General features: G+C 42.5%; 1 protein-coding gene across 3 annotated transcripts in view; it reads right to left on the reverse strand.

Annotated features, from left to right (window-relative positions):
• Positions 1–6,514: 6,514 nt before the first annotated feature.
• The window catches only part of ACSL3 (acyl-CoA synthetase long chain family member 3), a 75,281-nt gene continuing 56,179 nt past the window's right edge, over positions 6,515–25,616 (reverse strand). For all 3 annotated transcript variants that reach the window (XM_047082892.1, XM_047082893.1, XM_047082894.1), the window contains 9 exons: positions 24,799–24,922; positions 24,499–24,570; positions 22,359–22,498; positions 19,015–19,187; positions 17,299–17,373; positions 15,789–15,980; positions 14,134–14,248; positions 12,377–12,534; positions 6,515–7,239 (listed from right to left, as the gene is read on the reverse strand). In XM_047082892.1, coding sequence (XP_046938848.1) covers positions 7,082–7,239; positions 12,377–12,534; positions 14,134–14,248; positions 15,789–15,980; positions 17,299–17,373; positions 19,015–19,187; positions 22,359–22,498; positions 24,499–24,570; positions 24,799–24,922 — 1,207 coding nt within the window. In that variant the 3' untranslated portion in view covers positions 6,515–7,081. The remainder of the gene's footprint in view (positions 7,240–12,376; positions 12,535–14,133; positions 14,249–15,788; positions 15,981–17,298; positions 17,374–19,014; positions 19,188–22,358; positions 22,499–24,498; positions 24,571–24,798; positions 24,923–25,616) is intronic.

Consider the following 25,616-nt stretch of genomic DNA (forward strand, 5'->3'; position numbering starts at 1 on the left):
ACGTACAGATGCACACAGAAGGAGGACGGTGTGAAGACAGACAAAATGACATGTGCACGTTTGGAGAGATGAATCTACACGCCAGAGAAGGCCAAACGTCATGGCCAGCCACCAGCGGCTGGAAAGAGGCAAGGAAGAGTTCTCTGACAGGTTCCAGAAGGAACATGGCCAGGCTAGCATAACTTGGCTTCAGAGTTCTGGCCTCCAGAACCGGGAAGGAACAGATTCTCTTGTCGTAAGTCACCCACTTTGTGGTCTTCTGTGACGGCGGCCCCAGGAAACCGGTACGCTGATATAGATACAATGAGATTACAAAATAAAGAAGTTTCTGGTTTTTGCCAAAACATGAGACAATTTCAAGACATTTTTTTCTGAAAAATCATTGATTTGGGGGGTTCCTTAGGTGGCTCAATGGGTTGAGCGTCTGACTCTTTGATTTTGGCTCAGGTCATGTGATCCCAGGGTCATGGGATGGAACCCTGAGTCCATGCAGAGCATGGAGTCTACTTGGGTTCTCTCTCTCTCTCTCTCTCTCTCTGCCCCTCTCCCAAACGCTCTAAATTAAAAAAAATTATATATAGGGGCACCTGGGTGGCTCAGTTGGTTCAGTATCTGACTCTTGATTTCAGCTCAGGTCACGATCTCACAATCATGGGATCGAGCCCCACATCAGGCTCAGCACTGACAGTGCGGAGCCTACTTGGGATTTTCTCTCTTTCTCAAAATAAACTTAAAAGTAATTACAATAAAAAGCTTTAAAAATTATTGATTTTGCTGGGATAAGAAAAAATAAAGAAGGTTTAAACTCTTCGCACAAATTTGGAATTTTTTATGATAGTAGTAATGCCATTGTAAAAAAAAATTAGTGAAGAAACACATAAGGAAAAAAACAAGTTAGCTGCAATTTCACAACCACCGAGTTGGCGCATTTCTTGCACACACACACACACACACACACACACACACACAATTTTGACCTGAAGTGCCTCTTAATTTTGATTCCAACTTTCTTCCCCCAAATAATTCATAATAGGAAATAATCCTCATGATATAAGAAGTTGCCTGTATGATCAATCAAATGCGTGTTCCATGGTATTTAGCTGCTTAGAATTAGGGCAGTCAGGGTGCTTCCAATTGATGGTTACTATAAACAACTTCAGTCTTTGTCCAACCCAGCCTGAGTGCCCATCCCCTGATCCCCACCAGACCTCCTGTTAAAGCCATCCACTCATCTCCTCTGACCTTCAGTCTTCGTTTCAGACACTGGGTCCTTCTGAGGGCTGACAACATCCAGAATACGGCCATGAGAGTAAACAAAGCGTTAAGGGCATTGGAACTATAGGCTTTTATAAATAAAATTTGGAAATCCGGGGCATCAAATGATTTGGGCCACATAGTGGTAGGTTTTTTCATTCCTGCGTTGATGAAGGCCAGGGAACTGTGTGGTATCCCAGAGCAAATATTTCACAGCTACGATGTTTCTCCCCAGTGGGAAGTCAGGTCAGGGATGGGAGGAGGTACATATACACCCCTCCCCATGACCCCCTGACTCCTGCCTCGCACTTAAAAATTCTTAACAGGACTATGGTCATTCGGGAAAACTAAAGTGAATAATTTTTTTTAAATTTTTTAATAATAATGTTAATGTTTATTTTTGAGAGAGACACAGCGTGAGTGGGGGAGGGGCAGAGAGAGAGAGAGAGAGAGAGAGAGAGAGAGAGAGAGAGAATTCAAAGCAGGCTCCAGGCTGTCGGCACAGAGCCCAACACGGGGCCTGAACCCGGGAACCGCGAGGTCACGACCTGAGCCGAAGTCAGATGCTTAACCGACTGAGCCACCCAGGCGCCCCTAAAGTGAAGGATTTTAAAACTCTCCAGGCTTCTGTTTCCAATTCTGTGTCTCCCTCTCTCTCTGCCCCTCCCCCGTTCACGCTCTGTCTCTCTCTGTCCCCAAAATAAATAAAAAACGTTGAAAAAAAAAATTAAAAAAAAAAACCAACCAAACAAACAAAAAAAACTCTCCAGGCTTCATAGTAAAGCACAGACACTTTTGAAAGAAAAAGTCTGTGATTTTAAAATACTGAGATGTAAGCCACATAAGTCAGTTTTCCAGGGTCCTCGATAATTTTGTAATTTCTTTCAGATTGTAAAGAGGTCCTGAGATCAAAAAGTTAGAGTACTCCTGGCTTACCATGTGGAAAATTAAACAGGTAGGAAATCCTCGGGTTGTAAAATACGATAGTCTTTAGGGACTGCCCCTTCCTCGCCCAACATGTGAGCATTCATGCAAGTTAAAAAAATGTGAAAAACTGGGGAAATCTTTAGCTATAAGGCGTCTTTTAGTCAACATCAAAGCATTTACACTGGAGAGACTCCACAAATGTAGGAAATCGTAGGAAAATCTTCACTTGTGTCTTGCCTTTGATTAAACAGAAAAGCTCACACGGAGATTTCTATGAAGAAACCCTGTGAGGGCAGGCAGTGGGGTAAACTTGCAACTCAACCCTCTCTTTCCAGAGGACACGTTCTAAAGAGAGAATCTTAAAAAGCACTCACTGCAGAAGAACTTTCAGCATCGAAAAACTATTGGAAATGATACCTTATTTCTGTACAGTAATCCGTTCAGGAAAAGCTTCAATTGGACACATCTTATTGCATAACCTAGAACTCACGCAGGAGAGTCATTTTTCTCCACAAAGAAACGAGGATTAACAAGGCATCGCCAGATGGAAAAGTTGCGTCCTTATGAATCCCACCAAGTCAACAGTATTATTCAAAGGTAACCGTAAACAAGGATGTTAATGGGAGTTTGCTGGAAAGTGTTTTGAAAAGTCAGAACTAGCAAAATGCATGTAACATTAGACGCAGACACAGACATGCATTGTGGTTATAATTTTGTTAACATTTGATTCCCTCAAGAAAAGTTACAGAATGCCCACTCAGAGAACCATGGACCATTATTGAGAGCCTGCAGTTAGAGGGGATTTCCAAACAGAAGTGCCCTTGGAGCATACATGCTTGTAAGTAGACAGATTAGAACCAGAGACAAGTTTTGGTTTTGTTTGGGGGGCGGGAGGCGGTCAGACGGATAACGTATTACTTAAGTCAGACTGTACATGTGTACCTAGATGGTAATCAGAAGAATCTTTCCATGACAATATCAACCTACCGTATTATCCTAAAGTTATAGGTGTTAGTGTGGTATTAAGCGACTAATGTTTAAAATAACAATATGAGCCAAGTTGATGCCAGAGAAATGAGGCACCATTATATCTAAGTTGATGCAAAACACAATGAAGCTGCTAGATCCTTTTTGTTACAGTTGCAGGATTCCATACAACCACCTGCTTTTATAGAAGTGCTAACGTTAGCCTAAAGGTCCACATACCTGGGGTTTCATCAGAAACAAACATCAAGTGGCCGCTGAAGACAGGGAGGGGTTGGTCTCTGAGACATCATGGCAGGATGGAATTCTTCCATTACAGGATTAAATGTTGGCATAAAACCTTGATTTATGCCACATTGCTTTTAATCCCCACCCCCCACACACAGATTTTATCATCTCTAATTCAACACGTCATGCTATGTGAATATTCTAAGTGTAGAAAACATTTTATCAGTACCACCTTCTGCGGAGTCAAAACCATAATGGAAAGGAGGCATCAGGAAGGGTGAGAGAAGGGGAGAACAGAAGAATGCTATAGGAAACAAAGTCAATTAAGAGCAGAATTTCTAAGATTAAAAAATTCCCAGGGCGCCTGGGTGGCTCAGTGGGTTCAGGGTCCGACTTCGGCTCAGGTCATGATCTTGCCGGTCTGTGGGTTCAAGCCCTGCGTTGGTCTCTGTGCTGACAGCTCGGAGCCTGGAGCTGCTTCGGATTCTGTGTCCCTCTCACTCTCTGACCCTCCCCCGCTCACACTCTCTCTTTCTCAAAAATAAACACTTAAAAAAAAATGTTTCTTAGTTCCCTTCAAATGGATTGGCTAGGCCAAGAAAGAAAATTCTCCAAACTCCTTTTTCAACAAGTATTTCAGGACTGTCAATTAACGTTTGACTTTATTATAGTTTTTTTGAATAAAACAAAATGTTGAGTTTTAATATCAGAAAGTTTTACTTATCTTTATTCTTCAAACTTCGTATCAAGTTACAAATGAATAGTCTGTACCATGAAGCTATGTTGCTTATGATGTACACTTCCCCGGGTGGAAAACAGCAATAACCAAGAATACACAGAAAATGAACTCGCAGTGAAGAACCAACTGTTAAGTATAGAGAAAGGACACATTACATTTCAGTGTGGCCCAATATGTATACTGTTAAAAGTGAATCCCCTTTAAAACATCACTGATGTACCTAATACTCTTACAAAAGAAAGAACTCACACTCAGAGATTTTTTTTGTCGTTTTAAAGTTGTATCACAGGGAGTAACTGCTTAAAAACTGTAAAATGTTGTGATTTTACCAGCAAAAAGTTACTCCAGGATAATCTTTTTTTTAAACATGGCTGAAAAAATTGCAAGCTTTAGAGAACACCATGGATATCAGATCCATTATTTAAAAACAAGCAGTACTCATAAAGTAGAGGCCACTTTCAGTTTTGTTCTGTTGTAAAAACCTGTTTAATTGCAGCTGAAAAATCCCAGCAGGAGAGGTTGCGGAAGCCGGGCGAGAGGAGGAGTGGAGTTAGCCACAAATCTGCCCTCTAGAAACCCCTCCACTTACTGTAACAGGAAAGGCTGAAGAATTCTGTTGTAACTTCCTTCCAGAAAACAAGTTCTTTGGAATCATTCTTTCAGGGTCTATGGTCTATTTTCAGATGTATTGGATTTAGCAACTTATTTTGAAATTCTTCAAAGTTTTTCTCCCCAGGCATCTTTTGGCTAAGCCGGTATTTTCTATAACAAAATTTTCGTTGTTGGGTTTTTGTTTTGGTTTTTACACCAACTGGTTCTTTTTGAAAGGGTGATATTAAAATATATCACAGAGTCATTTGTTTGAAAGTGGATTCTCCTCACTTAATTTCACATTCTGCTGTGGCATGACACCCGGCATCTGGGATTTTAGGATTCAAAGGAATCATAAAAAATGGAAGAAAAATGGAAGTAGATGCAGATTAAACCAGCCTTCATCGATGCTTCCGAAAAGAAACTTTTATTCTGAATCAGGGGTAAGCTGCACAGTCACCTGAAGCTGTTTCAAGTCACAATTATATTGTTCTCTCTCCTTTGAAGCACTGAACCTTTTTTTCTAAATACAACTTCAAGTAATTTGAAAGCAAATAATAATACTAAAGATCAAGCATCAGAAACAAATTCTCCACCCACCCTGACTTTCATTTTTAGATTCCCAACATCCTGATATGTTCCATTTCATTTCTTTCATGGTTTAACTTCTTGGCAATGTTCCCAAACTTTATGAAAATTTAAACTATGACAAGGAGAAATGCACTCCAAACATAACACAAATAGACACAAATACAAGAAAAAAGTTCAAAACACAACACCGTATTGCAGTATCTCCAAACATGACGTGTATGTGACATGACCAAAAGCTACATGGCCCTGGGTCTCAACACTCCCACTATGCTACACAGATCTACATTCAGAACTTTTTCTTCTTTTTTCTTTGTCTTTTGATGCCTAAAGTAACCGAGAAACAAGAAAATAACCAATATAACATTAAAAAAAAAAAAAAACCATGGTACCTATGTTTTTTTTGTCTTGAACACCTCTTCCTTCGTTGGTGCAATATTACTCTTGATAAATGCTCAAATAACAAACACTAGGCAAGCAACACACACGAAAAGACTATGTTATCATACAAACACTGTTTTTGGAATCATAAATAACTCCTACAGTAACATAAACACCTACAAATTAAATCTTAAGTCACCTCGGTATAAAGTGAATTAAATTCTCCTGTATCTTAGTCAGAATGCCAGTATCAGAAGCATTCTACATGTTCTCAGTTTCTGTTTCACAGGAAGGGTAAGGTGCTTTTTTAATAAGCTGCCAACACACACACACACACACACACACACACACAACCAGTGCAAACTATCAAGAGGAAAAACATCCTAATTTTGCAATGAGACAGGATTACACATCTCGACTCAAAGTCCAGAAGTGGACAGAATAATCTCCCAGGATTGATGTGCTGTAAATACAGACAACTCAGCATACATATGGTCGATAGGTTTCTATGCTTTGTGTTTTAAATTCCACCCCAATTTCTAGGATTGCTTCCAACTCTTAAAAAAAAAAACAAAAACAAAAAAACCCAGCTAAGGTATCTTCCTATTTTCGAAGCTACCTAGAAGACCCCGAACATTCTGAGCATCAGCTACTAGACGCTAATTATCCACTGGTGCTACATCTGCCGTGTTTTCTTCTTTGCTACTGAACCTAACGCCCTAGTGCTATTTCGTTTCATGCAGCACCAACCAAACTGCGTTGTTTCCCTAATAAAAAATAAATACATAAAGAAGACGCTGCCAGGCATATATTCACAAGGTCTCAATTTCTCAAAACATAAGCGTGGGTATATTTATTTCTCTCAAATGCATACAAGACAATAATTACACAGCAACAAATCTTTTGTTCAACAATGATTTGATTCATAAGCGTCTGAATTTACATAATTTCACATCCATACCCTTGCATTTTTAAATACTGTAAGTAAAAAAGCCCCCCAAATAACCAATTCTTATATTTCCTATTTATCCCTCTATACATCCAAACTTTAAAAAGTTACAAACTCAACATTATACAGAACATATAAATCATGTTTAAAAACTTGAGGTTTTAAAATCACCGTTCCCCAAAATGATTCGGAAAGTCCTCATGCTGACAAGTGCAGTCCTAGGTGGTAAGTTGGAAAGGGGCAAGAAAGAAGGGGCAGACACCAGTTTGCTGTCTTAATGTTTTACTAATCCTGTCAGTAAAAATGGCGACGTCATGAGAAGTAACAGTTTAGGCTTTAATACGAAGAATGGGGTTTGCCTCACAGCTGGAGACACGCGCTTCAAGTATTTTCCTATTTGATCTGAGCTCCCTGTAGCAAACCGTGCTGAGAGAGAAGAACTACTTTCTTCCGTACATCCGCTCAATGTCCGCCTGGTAATGTGTTTTAAGCTCTTTGCGTTTCAGCTTGAAGGCGTCTGTCACCAGGCCAGTTTCGGGGGTCCACGGTTCAGGGCTCAAACGAATTTTTACTGGAATTTCAAATTTTTCTAGACTTGCTGGGATGGTGGAAAAGAAAAAATAAAACATAAATGCAAAGGCATGAAAAATGTGCAATTATGATTCTTAGCGAACGGTGTAACTTCCCCAATCTTGGGTGAACACCCAACATCCCACGAACCTCGCTCGTGATAATCCACGCCTCAGAAAAGGCTAGTAGAAGTACAAATAAATAAACAAAAAATAGATACGTATGAGAACTGTAATAGCAAAAAGCCATTTAAAAAATCTACCTGACCGCCAACAGAATGAGTTGGATTAAGTTAAGATACAGGCACATAGGGCGCCCGGGTGGCTCAGTCAGTTAACCGTCGGATTTCAGCTCAGGTCAGGATCTCACAACTCACAATCATGAGATCGAGCCCCACGCCAAAAACAAAAACAAAAAATGGAATATAATAGGCATAAAATGGAATATAATTCAGTCATTAAAAATGAGTTAGATCTATATGGCATGGGTATGTAAAGATATGAGCAATATATCGTTAGGCTAAAAATAGGTAGTTTTTTTTAATACTAGACAAATGTTACACAGGTAGATATTCAGGACGAGAAGGATACACACCAAACCATAAAACGGACACCTCTGGGGCCTAACATGGAGGATTAAGGAAAAAAGCAAATGTCACACACCTATTTGTTTCGAGTTTACTGTAAACAGCATAATCACTTTAACTAACAAAGTTTAAAGAGGACCCTGTCATTGAACCTTGTCAGCATATTCAGCAGAAGCTATGAGGACACAATGCTTGCTCGCTATCGTGTTCCTAACACACTGTTGGATACCCAGGAGATTCTCAATAGCAGAGGGCTGGAGAGGCAGAGAGGGATGGGAAAGGAAAGCGAGGGATGGGGACAGGGAGGGAAAACAGGGAGATGTTGTTTTGAAGGAATATGTTTCTTTAATAAGAAGGGTTTATTTTTCAGCATTCGTTCAACAAATAAATATCCATTGAAAAAATACCGCGTAAAGCGCTTTACTAAGCACTCTTTAAAAAATACAAAAAACGGGGTGCGTGGGTGGCTCAGTCAGTTAAGCATCCGACTTCTGTTCAGTTCATGATCTTGCAGTTTGTGGGTCGGGCTCTGTGCTGACAGCTCAGGTCATGATCTCACAGTTCATGGGTTGGAGCCCCGTGTAGGGTTCTGTGCCGACAGCTCGGAGCCTGGAGCCTGCTTCAGATTCTGTGTCTCCCCCTCTCTCTGCCCCTGCCCTGCTCATGCTCTGTCTCTGTCTCTCAATAATAAATAAACGTTGAAAAAAAAAAAAACAAAGATAGTTTCTGTTCTCAAGTGGTATTACAATCTAACAAGGATAAAGAGGTAAACAGGTAAATACACGCTTACTCGCTCACTAAATTGAAGACGGGTAAGTGCCTTGGGAGCAAAAGAGATATTCATTTTACCTTGTAAACATAAACACTGACATACCAAGGTTTTCTTCTTGGAAGATTACAACTATTTCAGGAGTGGTACAACAGGAGAAGCTGGGTAGGATTCAGTAGGCAGAGAAGGAAAGATTAGGACCTGAGGTCCCCCGGTAGGGAAGAAAACACATCTTCTGGAACAATGTTGGGAGTGTCTGACCACAGCAAACCCCCTCAGGCGTTAAGGTTCCGCTTAAGAATGTAACAGACCCCACCGGCTCCCCCTCAGGTTCCCCTCAGGAATCTGACTCAAGACCTGACTAAAAAGTAAGTCGCAGACTTACTTTTAGGTGTGACCCGTAAGGAAAAGATGTGCCCACAGACCACCCCTCACACAGTGGAATCGGGCCAATCAGAACTGGACAACGCAGCACCTTGACTTATCCAGCCAGCAAGGGTAGGACCTGAGAGGGGGGCGGTGACCAGAACCTCATAAAACGAGGACCCTCGCCTACAGTCGCGGCCATTCACTTTCCAATGTCCTCTCTGTAAAGGCGGCTTTCCTACCATTCTCCCTTTCTGATCTTACCCCCAGTCAACTTGCTCCTGCTGCTCATTCAGTGCCCACTTCTTCATTCTTCAAAGCAGCGGGCATTGAGGTAAAAGTCCTACAACAGTGGGGCACTTGGGTGGCTCAGTCAGTTAAGTGTCCGACTCTTAATTTCAGCTTAGGTCATGATCTCGCAGTTTGAGTTCAAGCCCCACATCAGGCTCTGCGCTAACAGGGCAGAACCTGCCCGGGGTTCTCTCTCCCTCTCTCTGTCCCTCCTCTGTTTGCTCTCTCTCTCTCTCTCTGTCAAAATGAATAAATAAACTTAAAAAAAAAAAAAACTTTAAAGTAAAAAAAAAAAAAAAAAAAACAACTATTTCAAGAGTGCTTTGCTAGAGGGAAAACCACTGTTAGCAAAAGCAGCCGGGCCCGGACCTCAGGACTCAAGGGGCAGAGGAGTCTGGCACTCCGGAGATGTGGGAGAGACTAAAAAGCACACACTGGAGACCACGTTTAAGGTTTTCAATCTCGAAATGCTCGGTACTGGACTCTGTGCCTTGACTCGAGATTATGTCATGTGTAGTGATAGCCTCCACTCAGGAAAATAAATGCAGCTACAGCTACGTGACCCGTCGGAGGAACGAGCGCTGTAATGGGAATAGTCCTTTTTTATTTTGTGTCTGTACATATGTTAAAGCAACTATTTATATTTTCTTCCTTCTTATTCTCTGTCATAACAGACATTAAAAAACTTTGTATCACTGTATGTAAGTTACAGGAGGGGCCCCTGGGTGACTCAGTCGGTTGAGCGTCCCACTTCGGCTCAAGTCACAATCTTGTGGTTTGTGGGTTCAGACCCCGTGTCGGGCTCTGTGCTGACAGCTTAGAGCCTGAAGCCTGCTTGGGATTCTGTCTCCCTCTCTCTCTGCCCCTCCCCCACTCGTGCTCTGTCTCTCTCTCTCTCTCTCTCTCTCTCTCTCTCAAAAATAAGTAAAAACATTAAAAAAATTTAAGTGACAGGATATCACAGAAGACAAGAAGAGTACAAATCACTCACACAGTGTGTACCCTCTTCTGCAGAAAAGGCTGATGTGTTTTCAGTTGTGTGCAGGGCGGACGTAGCACATCAGGGGGGACTCTTTGTTACTGTCCTTGCTTAGAAATCAACTAAGCTCTAAGGAGATGTACACGGGGGCCAGGCTGACAAGTCGCGGACTGGGAAGGCCCATTTTATGTATCGACCGGGCTACATCCGAGTTCCCAGTTATTCAGCTGAACGCTAGTCTACGGGTTGAAGATATTTTGTACATACGATTAAGTCCATAATCAGTCTGCTTTATGGGAGGAAAACTGTCCCAGATAAACAGTGGGTCCGATTCGGTCCACTGAAAGGCCGTAGGAGCAGAGCTGAGGCAGTCTGCCCTTATGGATTCCCAGCTTTGCCTAGTCGGCCCCCAAAGAGCTCAGAAACCAAGTCTCCACAGTAAGTCTCCGTCTCTATAACCTACTAATTCAGAAGACAGAGCATTTTACTTAAGAATGAGGTTGGATCCCTTCTTCACATCACATAAAAATGAACTCAGGTGGATCCAGTAAGAGCTAAAAGTAAGAGCTGAAACTAAAGCTCTTAGAATGAAACACGGGACTGTCATTTGAGTTAGGCAGTGGTTTCTCACATGTGGCACCAGAAGCACAAGCAGCAGAAGGGGGGAAAATGTATCCTTCAACATTAAAGCTCTTCTACTTCAAAGGATACCATGGAAGAAAGTAAAAACACAGGGACGGATGCCTGGGTAGCTCAGTCCCTTAAGCGTCCTACTCTTGATTTCGGCTCAGGTCATGATCTCACAATTTGTGGGTTGAAGCCCCACGTCGGGCTCTGTGCTGACAGCTCAGAGCCTGGAGCCTGCTTTGGATTCTCTGTCTCCCTCTCTCTGCCCCTCCTCCACTTGTTTTCTCTGTCTCTGTCTCTGTCTCAAAATAAATTAACATTAAAAAAAGTAAAAATACAGCCCACAGAATGGGAAAAAATATTTACAAACTTCTTATCAGGTTACAGCGTTGTGTCTGGAATATATAAAGAACTTGTACAACTCAATAATAAAAAGGCAATCCTATTTAAAAAATGGGCAAAGTCCAGCTTCGGCTCAGGTCATGATCTCGCAGTTTGTGAGTTCAAGCCCCGAGTCGGGCTCTGTGTTGACAGGGCGGAGCCTGGAGCCTGCTTTGGATTCTGTGTCTCCTCCTCTCTCTCTGCCCCTCCCCCACTCATGCTCTGTCTCTCTCTCTCTCTCAAGAATAAATAAACTTAAAAAAAATTGTTTTTAAATGGGCAAAGGATCTGAATAGATATTTCTCTAGAAGATATACAATGGCTACTGAATACAAGAAAAGATGCTCAACATCATTAGCCACCAGGAAAATATAAATCAAAACCACAAGACCCCATACTTCATACCCAGTAGGATGGCTAGAAGCCAAAGGATGAACAGTAACTAACAAGTGTTGCGAGGCTGTGGGGAAACCGGAAGCCGACACTGATGGGAATGGTGAGAGGATGTCACCATTTTAGAAAACAGTTTGGGGAATACTTGGAAAAAAGTATTCTGGTAAATAGTCTGGTACTTCCTCAAAAGGTTCAACATAAAGTTAACACAGGCCTAGCAACTCCACCCCGATGTATCTTCCCAGAAGGGAGCACGGCCACACAAAACCTGCACCTGAATGTTCAGAGCAGCATTATTCATTACCAACCCAAAGCAGAACAACCCAGATGTCCCAGTCTCGTCGCAGCCCCCCAACACACACACACACACACACACACACACACACACACACACACACACACACGGTACGGGACCTATCCGTATCAGCAGCTCCCAGTACACTAACAGTGTAGAAAATGCAAGAAGAGAGCCTTGGACAGTTCAGGGTGGGCCAGGGTGGCCAGGAAACAGCTGAGGTAAGAGAGCAAGGGCCAACCCAGAAGACAGAAGCTGCAGAGGCCAGGACATTCCGACTCATGCACATGAGCCACGGGAGCACGTGACGCGAGCCCTGTGGACGCGCCTGGATGCGGGCCTGACCAGCATGTGCCTCCACCCAACGGCAGGGAAACACCAGGAATCGGCGTCACCGGGCCTGTGATACAAGAGCCTACGTAATAAATTCAAGCGCTCTCTCCTCTCAGGCCTCAGGGTCCGGCTGCCACTCACTCACCTGAAACAGCAGCTTCGGAAAGCACTTTGAGCACCTCGTTCTCCATTTCACAGCTGTTGCACAGCTCCTCCCACGTCCCCTGAAGTCCCTTCTTCCGGGCGAGTTCCGTTAGTTCCTTTTGATTTGGCACGACAAATCCAATGACGTAGGAATGGTAACTGCGATACACGAAGGACAACGTGGCTGAGGCACCGTGCTTACCAACGACACAGACGTGGCTGCAATCAGCCCGGGACTACTCGAAAGGACACACACGAGGCGTGTTTGGTACTAGCCCACTCGTTTCAAGCGACGGCCACCGCGACTGCCTGATTCGCCATGGGCTCCAGGCTCTGACAGAGCTCAGTGCTAAGCACACCTTAATCTGACACTTGATGACAAATTTCAAATATGTGTAACTGTTACCAATAGTTCCATGGATACATCTCTTAAAAGAAAATTACAAGTATTAGAAAAATCTGCTTTTAAAAAAGTTTGTCATTCACATCAACTGGCTAAACAAAAGTAAAAGCTAATGTAAATTTGAAGTTAGATCTAAAGATGGGGCGTCTGGGTGGCTCAGTGGGTTCATCGTCCGACTTCGGCTCAGGTCATGACCTTGCAGTTCGTGAGTTCAAGCCCCGCATCGGGCTCTGTGCTGCCAGCTCGGAGCCTGGAGCCTGTTTCAGATTCTGTGTTTCCCTCTCTCTCTGCCCCTCCCCAACTTGTGCTGGCTCTCAAAAATAAACATTAAAAAAAAAAAAGTTGTGTCTAAAGAAATTTGGGAGCAAATCAAAGTAATGTGGTTGTATTTTTTTCTTTTGTTATCATGAGCATTTGGTGACAGAGCCTTAGGTGGCCTGCCCATGGCACTACGGAATGGCAAGCAGTGTGCCAGGGAGAGAAGGGCGGTCTGATTACTATCACACACATAAAATCCAGAACTGTAGCATGGCTAAAGAAGTTACCTCATAGCTAATTAAAGGGCAGAATAATTTATAATTCAATGAAGTAAATCTTTAAAATGTCTAAAGTTTCTAAGTTGGTTCTTCTGACAGCAGATTTTATTTTTTCATAATCACCACTTTATCAACTGCTGTGGTGTGGTTCCTAGGCTGCCCACAAAGTAGCTGATCGCGAACAGTGGAGAATAATTTTCCCCCAGAACACCGCAGTGCCAGTCTGAGATTCCGGCACATTTCCCAAGAATACACTTCTGGGATTTTTAACTTTAAGCTCTCCTTCCCAGCTGCCTCTATTATCATCATGGACTAGAGATGCTATGTGTTCAGCCACAGCTTAACATAGCTTAAGGCAGAAGCCCTCGGCCCGGCCCGGGTCCCAAGCAGGCCCAGGTTTAGAGCAGGATTGTAAGTGCTGAGCGAGTGTGGCTTGATGACTCTGTTCCTCCAACTTCCTTCTTCACCCCCCTTTGCTCTGACTGGTTCTGGGAAGCTTCCCTATGCCGGGGACAGGTAGCTGGGGGTACCAAGGTGGCAGGAAGGAGGACGTGATTTTCCTCACCTCCCTACCAGCCAGGACACCGCAGTGAGGTACAGAGCAGGAAACAGGGACACAGAGAAAGACGAGGAGGAGACGCACCGCAAGGGAGGAATCAGTTAGTGTCTACACTGCGCTGAGAAGACGCCTTTCCCAGGGACAACAGATAAGAAGGGAGAGTTCTTAGTATAATCTGGCAAAGAAGATTCATCGAGGAAGGAAATGCCAAAGGCACACAAACGTTTTGAGCAAAAGTAGCAGGAGTTCTACTTTCTTACCTGTTTGCGTATGCACAAATGTTATCTATGAGTGAGAGATTCTTCAAAGCGGCTTCTACCTTCCCAAGAGAAACATATTCTCCTGCCTGGAGTTTCACAAGGTCCTTTTTACGATCTGGGGAGGGGAGCACATGAGAGATAGTAACAGTCATACCTATGAATACTGGCCATTCCCGAAGTCATGTGCTATCAATTAAGGTCATTACAATAGTTACGCTAAAATTAAAGGTACATAGTAAAATTAGACCCTAATGTTTGTAGTTTTAAATAAACTCTTCCAAAAAAGAAAATCAGCTTCTGACAAGGGACCCTGTCATCAGGGCCTCAGGTACGTTCTGCCGAACAGGCATGTGTCTGGGACCAGTTAACACCAGGAAGGTAAAGACTTCTCAGCGCCATCTGAAGGCTCACACACCGTCTGGAGAGCAGCGTGAGCAGAGACACATCACGTCAGGACAGTATGGCAGTGGTGAAGTGTCAAGCCCCCCAACCTGCTGCTTTGGAAAGAATGCCTACAAGTGAGGCCTGAGCGGAGTCCTGAGGGAAGACCGGATGGTCACCAAGTAGAAGAGCACTGGTAAAGAACACAGACGGGGCGGACACAGCCAGTGCTGGAGGTGAAGGCGAACTGGGGCTCCGTTAACAGAGGTACACCGTACTGAGCCCCTAGCAGCAATGTGGCCCAGTGAGATCAGTGCTGAGGAATCACACGGTATGTGTGTGTGTATGTGAGAGGGTATGTTTCAAGAGGGATGTCAATGTCAACAGAGAGGAATTTCTTACAACGAGGTGACAGAAGGTGTAAGCCTGATCATGGGAAGAGGGCACAGAGAACGAAGAGAATGGTCTTGAGGCATGTTTCACATGACACATCAGTAGGGTGTGGGCAAGATACGAGGAGTTGACTGAAGAGTCTCATCTCCTCCCGGGTTTCTAGGTAGCATGACTGGAACAGAAATGCTATTAAGAGAAAAAGAATGTAAGAGGGAAGACGGGGAGCTATTTTTTGCCCCTGGGGGGGTCAATACTCGAACTGCCAGGCCTTCCTCACAGGCAAGGCCACGACACCATTCCAACAGGAGAGAGCCTTGTCCAATAACCTCTAAACAGCAAAGAATGCACAAAAAATAAATATTTCCTACTAAGAATTTGATTCTTTGAGGGTTATCTAATAATTCAAAATACCACTGCTATTGAACAGACTGAGACCTTCTAAAATGTCAAGCCTTGGGGCGCCTGGGTGGCGCAGTCGGTTAAGCGTCCGACTTCAGCCAGGTCACGATCTCGCGGTCCGGGAGTTCGAGCCCCGCGTCGGGCTCTGGGCTGATGGCTCAGAGCCTGGAGCCTGTTTCCGATTCTGTGTCTCCCTCTCTCTCTGCCCCTCCCCCGTTCATGCTCTGTCTCTCTCTGTCCCAAAAATAAATAAAAAACGTTGAAAAAAAAAAATTTTAAATGTCAACCCTTAAAACTCCCACACAGTCCCTAGTATAAAATTTTATATTCCAGGGATGATACAACAGACCGTATCAACACTGCAGAAAGATACATTCTTATATTATTGAACAGCTTCCCTAAATAAACAGTTATCTCTTTTGTAAAACTATTTCCAAAACGTCCACTATCAGGGGGGGGAAAAAAAAAATGAGATAGCTCACCAATAATCTTTAAACAACCATCAGGGTCAAACTCCCCGACATCTCCAGTACAGAGCCACCTCTGTCCATTTTCATCTTCAAAGAAATCAGCTTTTGTTTTTGCTTCATTTTTGTAGTATCCCATTGTCACATTTTGACCGCCAATAAGAATTTCACCCCTGGGGTGTGGTTTATCGGTATTAAAGTATCCACCTAGAAAACACAAATAATTTAGAGTTAATTCAACATTTTTATCCCTATGCCCATCATGTGAAAATTTGAAACTATGAGTGTCTAAATGGGGAACATCTGATTTCAGTCCAAAGAGTTTCCCAAAAGAAGTAAGGCAGACAGCATGAATGAGCAAAACCCATTAATATAGAACTAGGTACAAATCTTCAGTTGCTTAACCATAAGCACTTCTGCACTTAAAACCACTAGTCCAAGAAAAAAAATTACACCGAAAAAATCCAACACTTGCGGTATTAAATACCTAGACTACACAGGTAAATCCTTTAAGGATTCTGTAGAGATTCTTATACATCTGATGAAAGTATTAAATCACATATTTAATAAATACCTCTCTGTATAAAATCAAAATTACACTGTGTTTAAAAGATTTATGCCTTACAGATAATTTCAGAATGATTCCAAGTTTACATTTATTGAACATTTTCACTAATTCTGCTAAAAGATAATCGGACAATGGCATCTAACCCTCAAGAATCTTTACTTTGAATAAAAGAAAAGTGCATCTAATCCAATCAGTGAAAATGTATACACATTAACTGAAACAAATAATTTTTTTAAAAAGTGACTAGTATTGGGGTGCCTGGGTGGCTCCGTCGGTTAAGCATTCAACTTTGGCTCAGGTCACGATCTCACAGTTCGTGACTTCAAGACCCACATAGGGCTCTGTGCTGACAGCCTGGAGCCTGCTTCGGATTCTGAGTCTCCCTGTCTCTCTGTCCCTCCCCTGCTCATGCTCTGTCTCTCTCTGTCAAAAATAAACATTGGAAAAAAAATTTTTTTAATAAATAAAAAATAAAAAGTGATTAGTATTTAAATGGTATAAGCAACAGATTTTTATGAAATTACAGTAAAACGTTCCTTCTGATGACTCTAGATTGAAGTCCTCAGGGGAAAAGAAAGAAAAAAAAATGTACCAATCTTCCGTTTCATAGACTACACTTCATGATTTTGCTTCCATACAATACACTTACGATCATTCCTAATTTATGGACGTCATTCATTAAGCAGATTTCTCAAGTTTTTGCTATAATTCTTATTTGCATTTATGCAGTAAGACAATAAGCAAAATGAAAACAATTCTATTTCTTCAGAATCATCCTTGAAACAAGAAAAAGAAACGCATTTGCATGGATCCCGATAGAGCAGTTCTATCACAAAAGACACGAGCACTCGTGGATAATTTTGTATTCTAGAATAAGGACGAAAATGAAGCACAATTCCCATTTTAAAGTCAAAAATGACACCAGCGAACGCTCTGTGGGGACAACAGACTATTTACCTTCCTCCCAGTTCTTCAGTTTGATTTCACAGCAAACTAATGGTGCTCCCACTCGGCCAGTATTGTAGTCCCATACTAAAGACACAAATGAAAAAAAAAAAGTATTTGACTAGAGTGGTAAATAAACAGTTTCATTTTTCTGAATTACCAAAAGTGATGACTTATCCCAAAGCTTTCACATCCCCAGGGACTCTTTAAAAGCAGGAGTCACGAACTGGTAAACCACAAGCCGTGTGGCCTTGTTCTGTGTTTTGATTCTGAACTGGTTACGGACATTTGAAAATCCAGGACATTTTACACAGAAGTGTGGGATCTCCAGGAGAAACAGGGTCCACATCCCCAGCAGCAAGTGTGGCCCCTTGAGACGGCCACGCCTGATCCAGGTCCCCCAGACTCCTTCCTTACACCCATCGTGTATTCTCTTACCTCGGGGCTCACTCCACTCCCCACAGTGGCTGTCTGCTTCCTGAGTCTAGAGCCCCGCTCTGTAAAGGATGATGGCTCACGATGGTTTACACCTATTCTGCTTTCTTATTAGACCTGATGGCTTTGTAGTACAAATAACCTCTCCTACCTTCTCCCTCCCACCCATCACTATTTCAGAGAGAGCCTCCCCGAATCAGCATACGCTATCATCTGTTTAAATTCATGCAGTGAGAGTTCAGAGACCAGGCTGGAGATCGAGGTTGGCTTGCAAGGATCTGGGAAAAGCACACACCATTACTGTGAATTGCTACTGTGTTATGTGCCCTTCTCAGGGGCAAATATCAGAAATAAAAGGCTTATCTTTAATACTTTACAGGTTGTTTTCTTTACACCATAAACTGTAACCGATTAATCACATTCAACGTGAATCTTAAAAACAGAAGACGTAAGGATCCTCAGAAGAAAGGAAGCATATATGCACGTATTTAAGGTTGCTTGTTTATTTCCTGCAAAATGAGACTTAGAAGTAGCTTCCAAAATACAGAAAATATCACTGAAAACAGGAAAACACAGAAGTAATGCCAGATAAACCTGCCATAAGAATGGGCCACTGAAACAACTCAGCTAAGTAGGGGAAAATGATCAGTTAAAAGCTTGAGTATCTGTGAGTACCTAGAAAATGCAAAGCAGCTTTTGCTAGTAGTGAGAAGCAAAGTAACTTCCCTCCATAAAAGGGACAGACACATAAAGCACTTTGGGATTCATCACCTACTTGGATAGTGGATCACCTCTTCAACCACGTCACCAGGACACAGAAATTACCCTGGAATTTATATTCTCATACCCTGGAAATTATATTTTCTAGAACTGAATCTAGTTTCCCTCTCACACAGACCACGCCCAGAAACCACTTCTGAGTTTAAGCCTTAATATACACACCTAAACAACTCTACAATTTTTCTACACAAAAAGAAACTTCTTACCTGATATAAGAAAATAAATGTATATGATAAAGACAATGCTTGTTACTACAACTTCTTTTCCAGAACGCTAAGTAGCTTTTAAAGGACACATTGTAGTCTAACAGGAAAAATTCCTTCAACTACTGACTACGAGGTGTAGCTGATACAGTCTGAATACCATATCAATAATCACCATCATCCCATCATCCTGCACACAAATACCTTAACCGCTCTCATCGGATACACTGCCCAAAACAACCACCACCACACGGTGCCTGGAGCTGCACCCCAGCCTCTGCCGGCCACACCAGGCATTGATAACACCAACCTTCTGTAATCGTTCCTGCACCAGAAGATTCGGTGAGTCCGTACCCCTGCCCCACGGGACAGCAGAAACAGATGTTCATGAACCGCTGTGTGGTTGCAGAAAGTGGAGCGCCTCCACACAACAGAAGCCGAATGTTTCCACCTAGCAAGCCTCGAACTTTTCGAAAAATAAACCTTGCAACAAATAAAAATAAAAATAAAAATAAATAAGCAGAGTATCACAGGATTTTAAAGCTGAGTGGGATTTTCCAAAGTGATCTCCTGACTCTGAGAGTCAGGCTCACCCAAGGCCACACCACCCATTCGGGAGATTCTCTGACCCACTACTTAAATCCTAACTCTTGTAAGTTCAACCACCAAGTAAAGAACATAATGACTTTTCTCTTAACTTTTCAAGTAATGTTTGAATTCAAAATTGTCAGGTTTAACTTTGTATAGTGACGGCAAAGGCAATTTGCTTGCTTATGGCCAGAGCAATTAGTTTTATATTCTATAATATATGTATTAATACTGAATAATCCTGTTGGATCTTAACACAATGCTTTTAATTTAGCATTAACATTTAGTTTATTTTTGAGAGACAGAGTGTGAGCAGGGGAGGGGCGGAAAGAGAGGGGGACACAGAATCGGAAGCAGGCTCCAGGCTCTGAGCTGTCAGCACAGAGCCCGATGCGGGGCTCGAACCCACGAACGGGGAGATCAAGACCTGAGCCGAAGTCAGATGCTTAACCAACGGAGCCACCCAGGTGCAGTCGGTTAAGCGTCCGACTTCGGCTCAGGTCTTGATCTCGAGGTTCGTGGGTTCGAGCCCCGCATCGGGCTCTGTGCTGACAGCTCAGAGCCTGGAGCCTGCTTCCGATTCTGTGTCCCCCTCTCTTTCTGCCCCTCCCCTGCCCGTGCTCTCTCTCTCTTAAAAATAAACATTAAAAAATTTTTTTTAAAAAGCAAATTATTTTTTGCTTTTCATTAGAAATGTGTACATATTTGAATGACCTCTTTTTAAAAATTTCACTGGATTCTGAAGTGTCTATTGTTTTTAAGGTGTCTGCTAAATTAATGGGGCACGCCTGGGAGGCTCAGTTGGTTGAGTGTCTCTTGATTTCGGCTCAGGTCACAATCCCACGGTCATGGGGTGCAGCCACGTGTCAGGCTCCAGGCTCCATGCTGAGCATGGAGTCTGCCTAAGATTCTTTCTTGCTCACTGTCTCTGACCTTCTCCCCCAACTGCGTGCTGTCTAAAAGGAAGGAATGAATGAAAAAAAATGTCTGCTAAATTAAAAAAAATAAAATTCAAATATCTAAAATATTTCTGGAAAGATACTAACAAAAAGATTACTTGCTAATCTTTATCAGAAAAAGAGAAGGGTTTTTTTTTGTTTTTTTGTTTTTTTTAATATAACTCTGGAAAAAGTGAAGACTAAGCAGCAATCATTTAAAAAGTAGTAACAGGCTTTGGGGTACCTGGGGGATTCAGTCACTTGAGTGTCCACCTTCGGCTCAGGTCATGATCTCACAGTTCGTGAGTTCGAGCCCCACCATCGGGCTCTGTGCTGACAGCCCAGAGCCTAGAGCCTGCTTTGAATTCTGTATCTCCCTCTCTCTCTGCCCCTCCCCAGCTCATGTTCTCTCTTCTTCAATAATAAACATTAAAAATAATAATAAATAAAATTTCTAGTTATGTTATATATGTATACATGTATATATACATATATATATATATACATACATATATATACATACACATATGTATGTTAACAGGCTTTACAAAGTAGGTTATATATCCCACTAAGAAAAAAGCTAAAATAAGGCAGGAAAAAAAAACCAAAGTTTTAAATAATGTGGAGTATATGAAAACTATATTAATATTCTCATAAAAACAAATTAAATGTTGGGGCGCATGGGTGGCTCAGTCGGTTAAACATCTGACTCTTGATTTCAGCTCAGTTCATGATCCCAGGGTCACAGGATCAAGTCCCATAACAGGCTCCACTCTGAGTGTTGGGCCTGCATAAGATTGTCTCTCTCTCTCTCTCTCTCTCTTTCTCTCTCTCTCTCTCTCTCCCTCTCTCTCTCCTCCACTGCTTGCTCTCTCTCTCTCTCTCTCTCTCAAATAAAAATAAAAAATAAATAGATTTTAAAAACTTAAATGTCATCCTTTGTGTTCTAATTTCTAAATTATTTACAACTAAATCTACTTAAATCTATTAGCACTACAAAAACAAAATAACAAATAATAAGGCTGGTGGTAAAACCTGTCATTTAACACTTTAAACACAAAAGATTTACTCATATTTGGTTGCCATTTTATATTCATATTGAAATAAATTTAAAAGCAAAGAGAAACTATTTCTCAACTAAAATCACATACCACATAATGTGTCAACAAAAAATAAAAGCACACATTTTTTTTAAGTTTATTTACTTTGAGAGAGAGAATGGGGGAGAGGCGGGGGGGGGGTGTGGAGGGAGGAAGGGAGGGAGAGGGACAGACAATGGGAGAGAGGCAAAGAGAAAAGGACAGAGGGAGGGAGGGTGGGAGGGAGAATGGGGGAGAGGCAGAGAGAGAGGGACAGAGACAGAGAGAGGACAGAGGCAGAGAGAGAGGGACAGAGACAGAGAGAGGACAGAGGCAGAGAGAGAGGGACAGAGACAGAGAGAGGACAGAGGCAGAGAGAGAGGGACAGAGACAGAGAGAGGACAGAGGCAGAGAGAGAGGGACAGAGACAGAGAGAGGACAGAGGCAGAGAGACAGGGACAGAGACAGAGAGAGGACAGAGGCAGAGAGAGAGGGACAGAGACAGAGAGAGGACAGAGGCAGAGAGAGAGGGACAGAGACAGAGAGAGGACAGAGGCAGAGAGAGAGGGACAGAGACAGAGAGAGGACAGAGGCAGAGAGACAGGGACAGAGACAGAGAGAGGACAGAGGCAGAAAGACAGGGACAGAGACAGAGAGAGGACAGAGGCAGAGAGACAGGGACAGAGACAGAGAGAGGAGAGAGGCAGAGAGAGAATCCCAAGCAAGCTCCACAGCCAGAGCAGAGCTGGACACGGGGCTCGATCTCCTGAACCAAGAGATCATGACCTGAGCCAAACTCAAGAGTCAGATGCTAAAGTGACTGAGCCTCCCAGGCGCTGCAGAAGCACGCTATTAAACACAGGAAAACTGTAAATGAAACATTTTTTCAAATAATATTGCAATATTTTTAATTGCTCATATTCTTATGCAAGATGGTGTTTTATAGTCCCTTTGACTTTTTAAAACAAATTTCTTACAACTATCTCAATTAACTGGGCTAGTAATAAGAAAAAATGATAAGTTACCAAAGAGAGGGGGAGTCTACTGACCTGTCACACAGAGGGGTGCCATGCCCTTTTGAAATCTGCTCCATTTTGTAATTATAGGCCAGAATAAACAGATTGCGCTGGAAACTACTCATTTCATTCACTTTATTCATGACATTTTTGTAGATCCGATCCATGATTTCCTAGATATATAAAAATGAGTTAATATAATCAATAATGCTATCAGGTGTCTTATATATTACATCTTCACAACAGATAAATATTTCTATCAGTACTGAGGCATTTTAAAAACTATATTCTAAGAGGAACAAACTTTTAAAATAGAGCCACAACTAGTTTAAAACTGAGGTTTCTATAAAAATAATTTTTCATAGCACAAATATACCTAGATGCTCATAGGAGTAGTTAAAAGAAAAAAGAAAAGCCTTAGGGCAGTAATGTTATCATTACTGATTTTTATATTGCCTTGCTTATAAAATAAGCAACTGTCAGGGCACCTGGGTGGCCCAGTCGGTTGAGTGTCCGACTTCGGCTCAGGTCACGATCTCACAGCTTAGGAGTTCGAGCCCCGCATCAGGCTCTGTGTTGACAGCTCGGAGCCTGGAGCTTGCTTTGGATTCTGCATCTCCCTCTCTCTGTGCCCCTAGCCCACTCGCATTCTGCCTCTGTCTCTCTCAAAAATAAATAAACATTAAAAAAATTTTTTTAATAAATAAATAAAATAAGCAACTGTCTTATTTTAGAAAATAAACGAACTAAATAAATGAACAACTATATGAAATGGTTTCTTAAATTCTCATACCTTAACTTATAAAAATACAGCCTCACTTTGCTGATAAAAGGATCATAGGGTTGGGGTGCCTGGCTGGCTCAAGTCAGTTAAGTGTCCAACTTCAGCTCAGGTCATGATCCTACGATTCGTGGGTTCGAATCCTGTGTCAGGCTCTGTGCTGATGGCTCAGAGCCTGGAGCCTGCTTCAGATTCTGTGTCTCCCCCTCGCTCTGCCCCTCCCTCACTTGTACGCTCTCTCAAAAATAAATAAAAGTTAAAAAATTTTTAAAAAAAGGGGGACCATAGGGTTATTTTGGTTGGTTGATGGTCCCTTTTTTTTTTTTTTTTAAGTTTATTTATTAGAAAGAGAGAGGGGAGGGGAGGGGCAGAGAAAGATAGGGAGAGAATCCCAAGCAGGCTCTGTGCTGTGAATGCAGAGCCCGACACAGGGCTCTCCCTGTGAACCGTGAGATCATGACCTGAGCCGAAACCAAGAGTCAGACGCTTACCCAACTGAGCCACCCAGGCGTCCCAGTTGATTGTCTTTTAATGCTACACGCAGGAAATTTTCCTTCTCTGCACTGCATTTTGCTCGCTAGGCCTATCACTATGCAGTATACTGTAATGACTTGAAACGGCTTTTCCTCTACAGTTTTAAATTATATTTAATTTTATATGAACTAATACATGAACTAAAAAGTAAAATACTACACCAAGGAAACTCCTCACCTCTAGAGACTATCAAACTACTGGTCATTTATACCGTGGTAACTACGTTAACTTTGCTGGCTGGGAGCACTCAAGTGTTTGGAACAATCCCAACACTTTGAGACAAAATCAGAAGCCACATAAATCTTACATTAAGGAGACAGAAAATTCCTTGCTACCCATTTCTACTCCTCTCATTCCCAGACCCCTCCCCGTGCCTGGTATACTGGGATGCAAAGCACTTCTCAGGTAATTAATTCAAAGTTGCACCAACTTCTTTGTCCCTTTTTCCAGTGACTAGGCCAAGACCTCCTGTCTCAGGAAGGCAATGACACAATTGGCTTTGAGGAGAAGGATATCACACCTTCCCCCCTATCTCCCACTGGGCTTCAGGTTTCTACTCATAGCAAACATATCATGAAATGATCTGAGTAAGAAGCTTATTTAGGAAAAGGAGCTGATAATATCATAGGGAAGCTGAAACTAAGTTGAGTGTTTAGTAAATTTAAATAAATGAATAAAGCTAAAAAAAAAAAAAAAAGACTGAATAAATCCTGTAGCGCATAAGGCGACGTAAATAATCAAGAAGTAATGAGTCGCACAGAAACTGCCTCGTCAACAGTGTCTTTCCCACTAGCATTTACATTCTGTAGCAGAGGACGCTTGTTCAGTGCTCAACGTTGATTAATGGTCAATTCTTACCGGAACAGCTGCCATCAGTGTTGGTTTCAACATGGTTGTGTCCCCTTTGCTTCCTTTCTTTATTTTTGAAGACTACAGAAAGAAAAAGCGATCTCTATAAAGTGATCCTTACAGTGGAATTCTCAGACCAAAAAGTCAATTAGTATAAGTTCACCATTTTAACTCATTCATTGTAAAAAGAACTTAAAAGGCAAGTGATTAACTGATTAACTGTCACCTTTGCAACATACTGTCAAAAGGATGGGGGGAAATGTGTTCAAGAAATTTGTTAGTATCTAAAGGCACCGACATTTAATTTACCTGATCTGCTAACGTCTGTGGTGAAGAGTAGCCGATGCGGCATCCGTGAGAAAGACACACAAGCTCGGCACTTAATTCTAACACGTGGGCCAGAGGCAGATATCCAATGTAAACATCTTCCTCTCTGAAAGACAAGGGGACATAAAAGCAACCGTCAGAGGCCGGCTCTGCAGGAAGCGACTGCAAAAGGGAGCCAGTGTGGGGAGAAAGGGAGAGTGAGAGAGAGTGTGTGCGTGTGTACATGTGGGGGAGGGGGGCGGCAGACACACACTGAGGGTGTGCAGGGAAGGCGGGGGCGCACAGGGGGAGAACCACAGCTCAGCCTAAACCCCAGGAGGCAGACACTAAGGAGGAGGCTCGTCTCGGTCCTGCTTGAAGGCACTCACTAATTAGGAGTGCTGCAGGAGCCACATGCTAGGAGAGAAGAAATGAAGGCTGGGGCCAAAAGAAGGGTTCTCTCGAAGGGCAGGGGAAATCATCCGAAAAGGAAATGGTCTTTTAAGCTGGTGGGCTCCCAAACGGAAGAGTTCAAACAGAATCCACAACTGTTGGCCAGGAGTTTTACAGAAGAGACTCCTGTTTTGAGAGTTATTTACAAATAATAAATTCTACCATGCACAAGAAAACATGTACGTATGTGTATCTATTTCAAGAAGTGCCCCCACCTCCAAAAATACGAAGGGCAAACTAAGACTAACCCAGAGAACTGCTGCTCTGAATTCTTTCTAAAAGGGATCCATTCATAAGAGAAACTTCTCTCTCCATCCCTAAATTCAATTCCACAGTAACTGGCATGAGGGTAATTTCTGTGCACAAGG

The sequence above is a fragment of the Lynx rufus genome, unplaced genomic scaffold (assembly GCF_022079265.1).
Source record: "Lynx rufus isolate CCGP_SWC_20201006 ecotype Redwood Valley unplaced genomic scaffold, mLynRuf1.p SCAF_2, whole genome shotgun sequence".
NCBI classification, from domain to species: domain Eukaryota; kingdom Metazoa; phylum Chordata; class Mammalia; order Carnivora; family Felidae; genus Lynx; species Lynx rufus.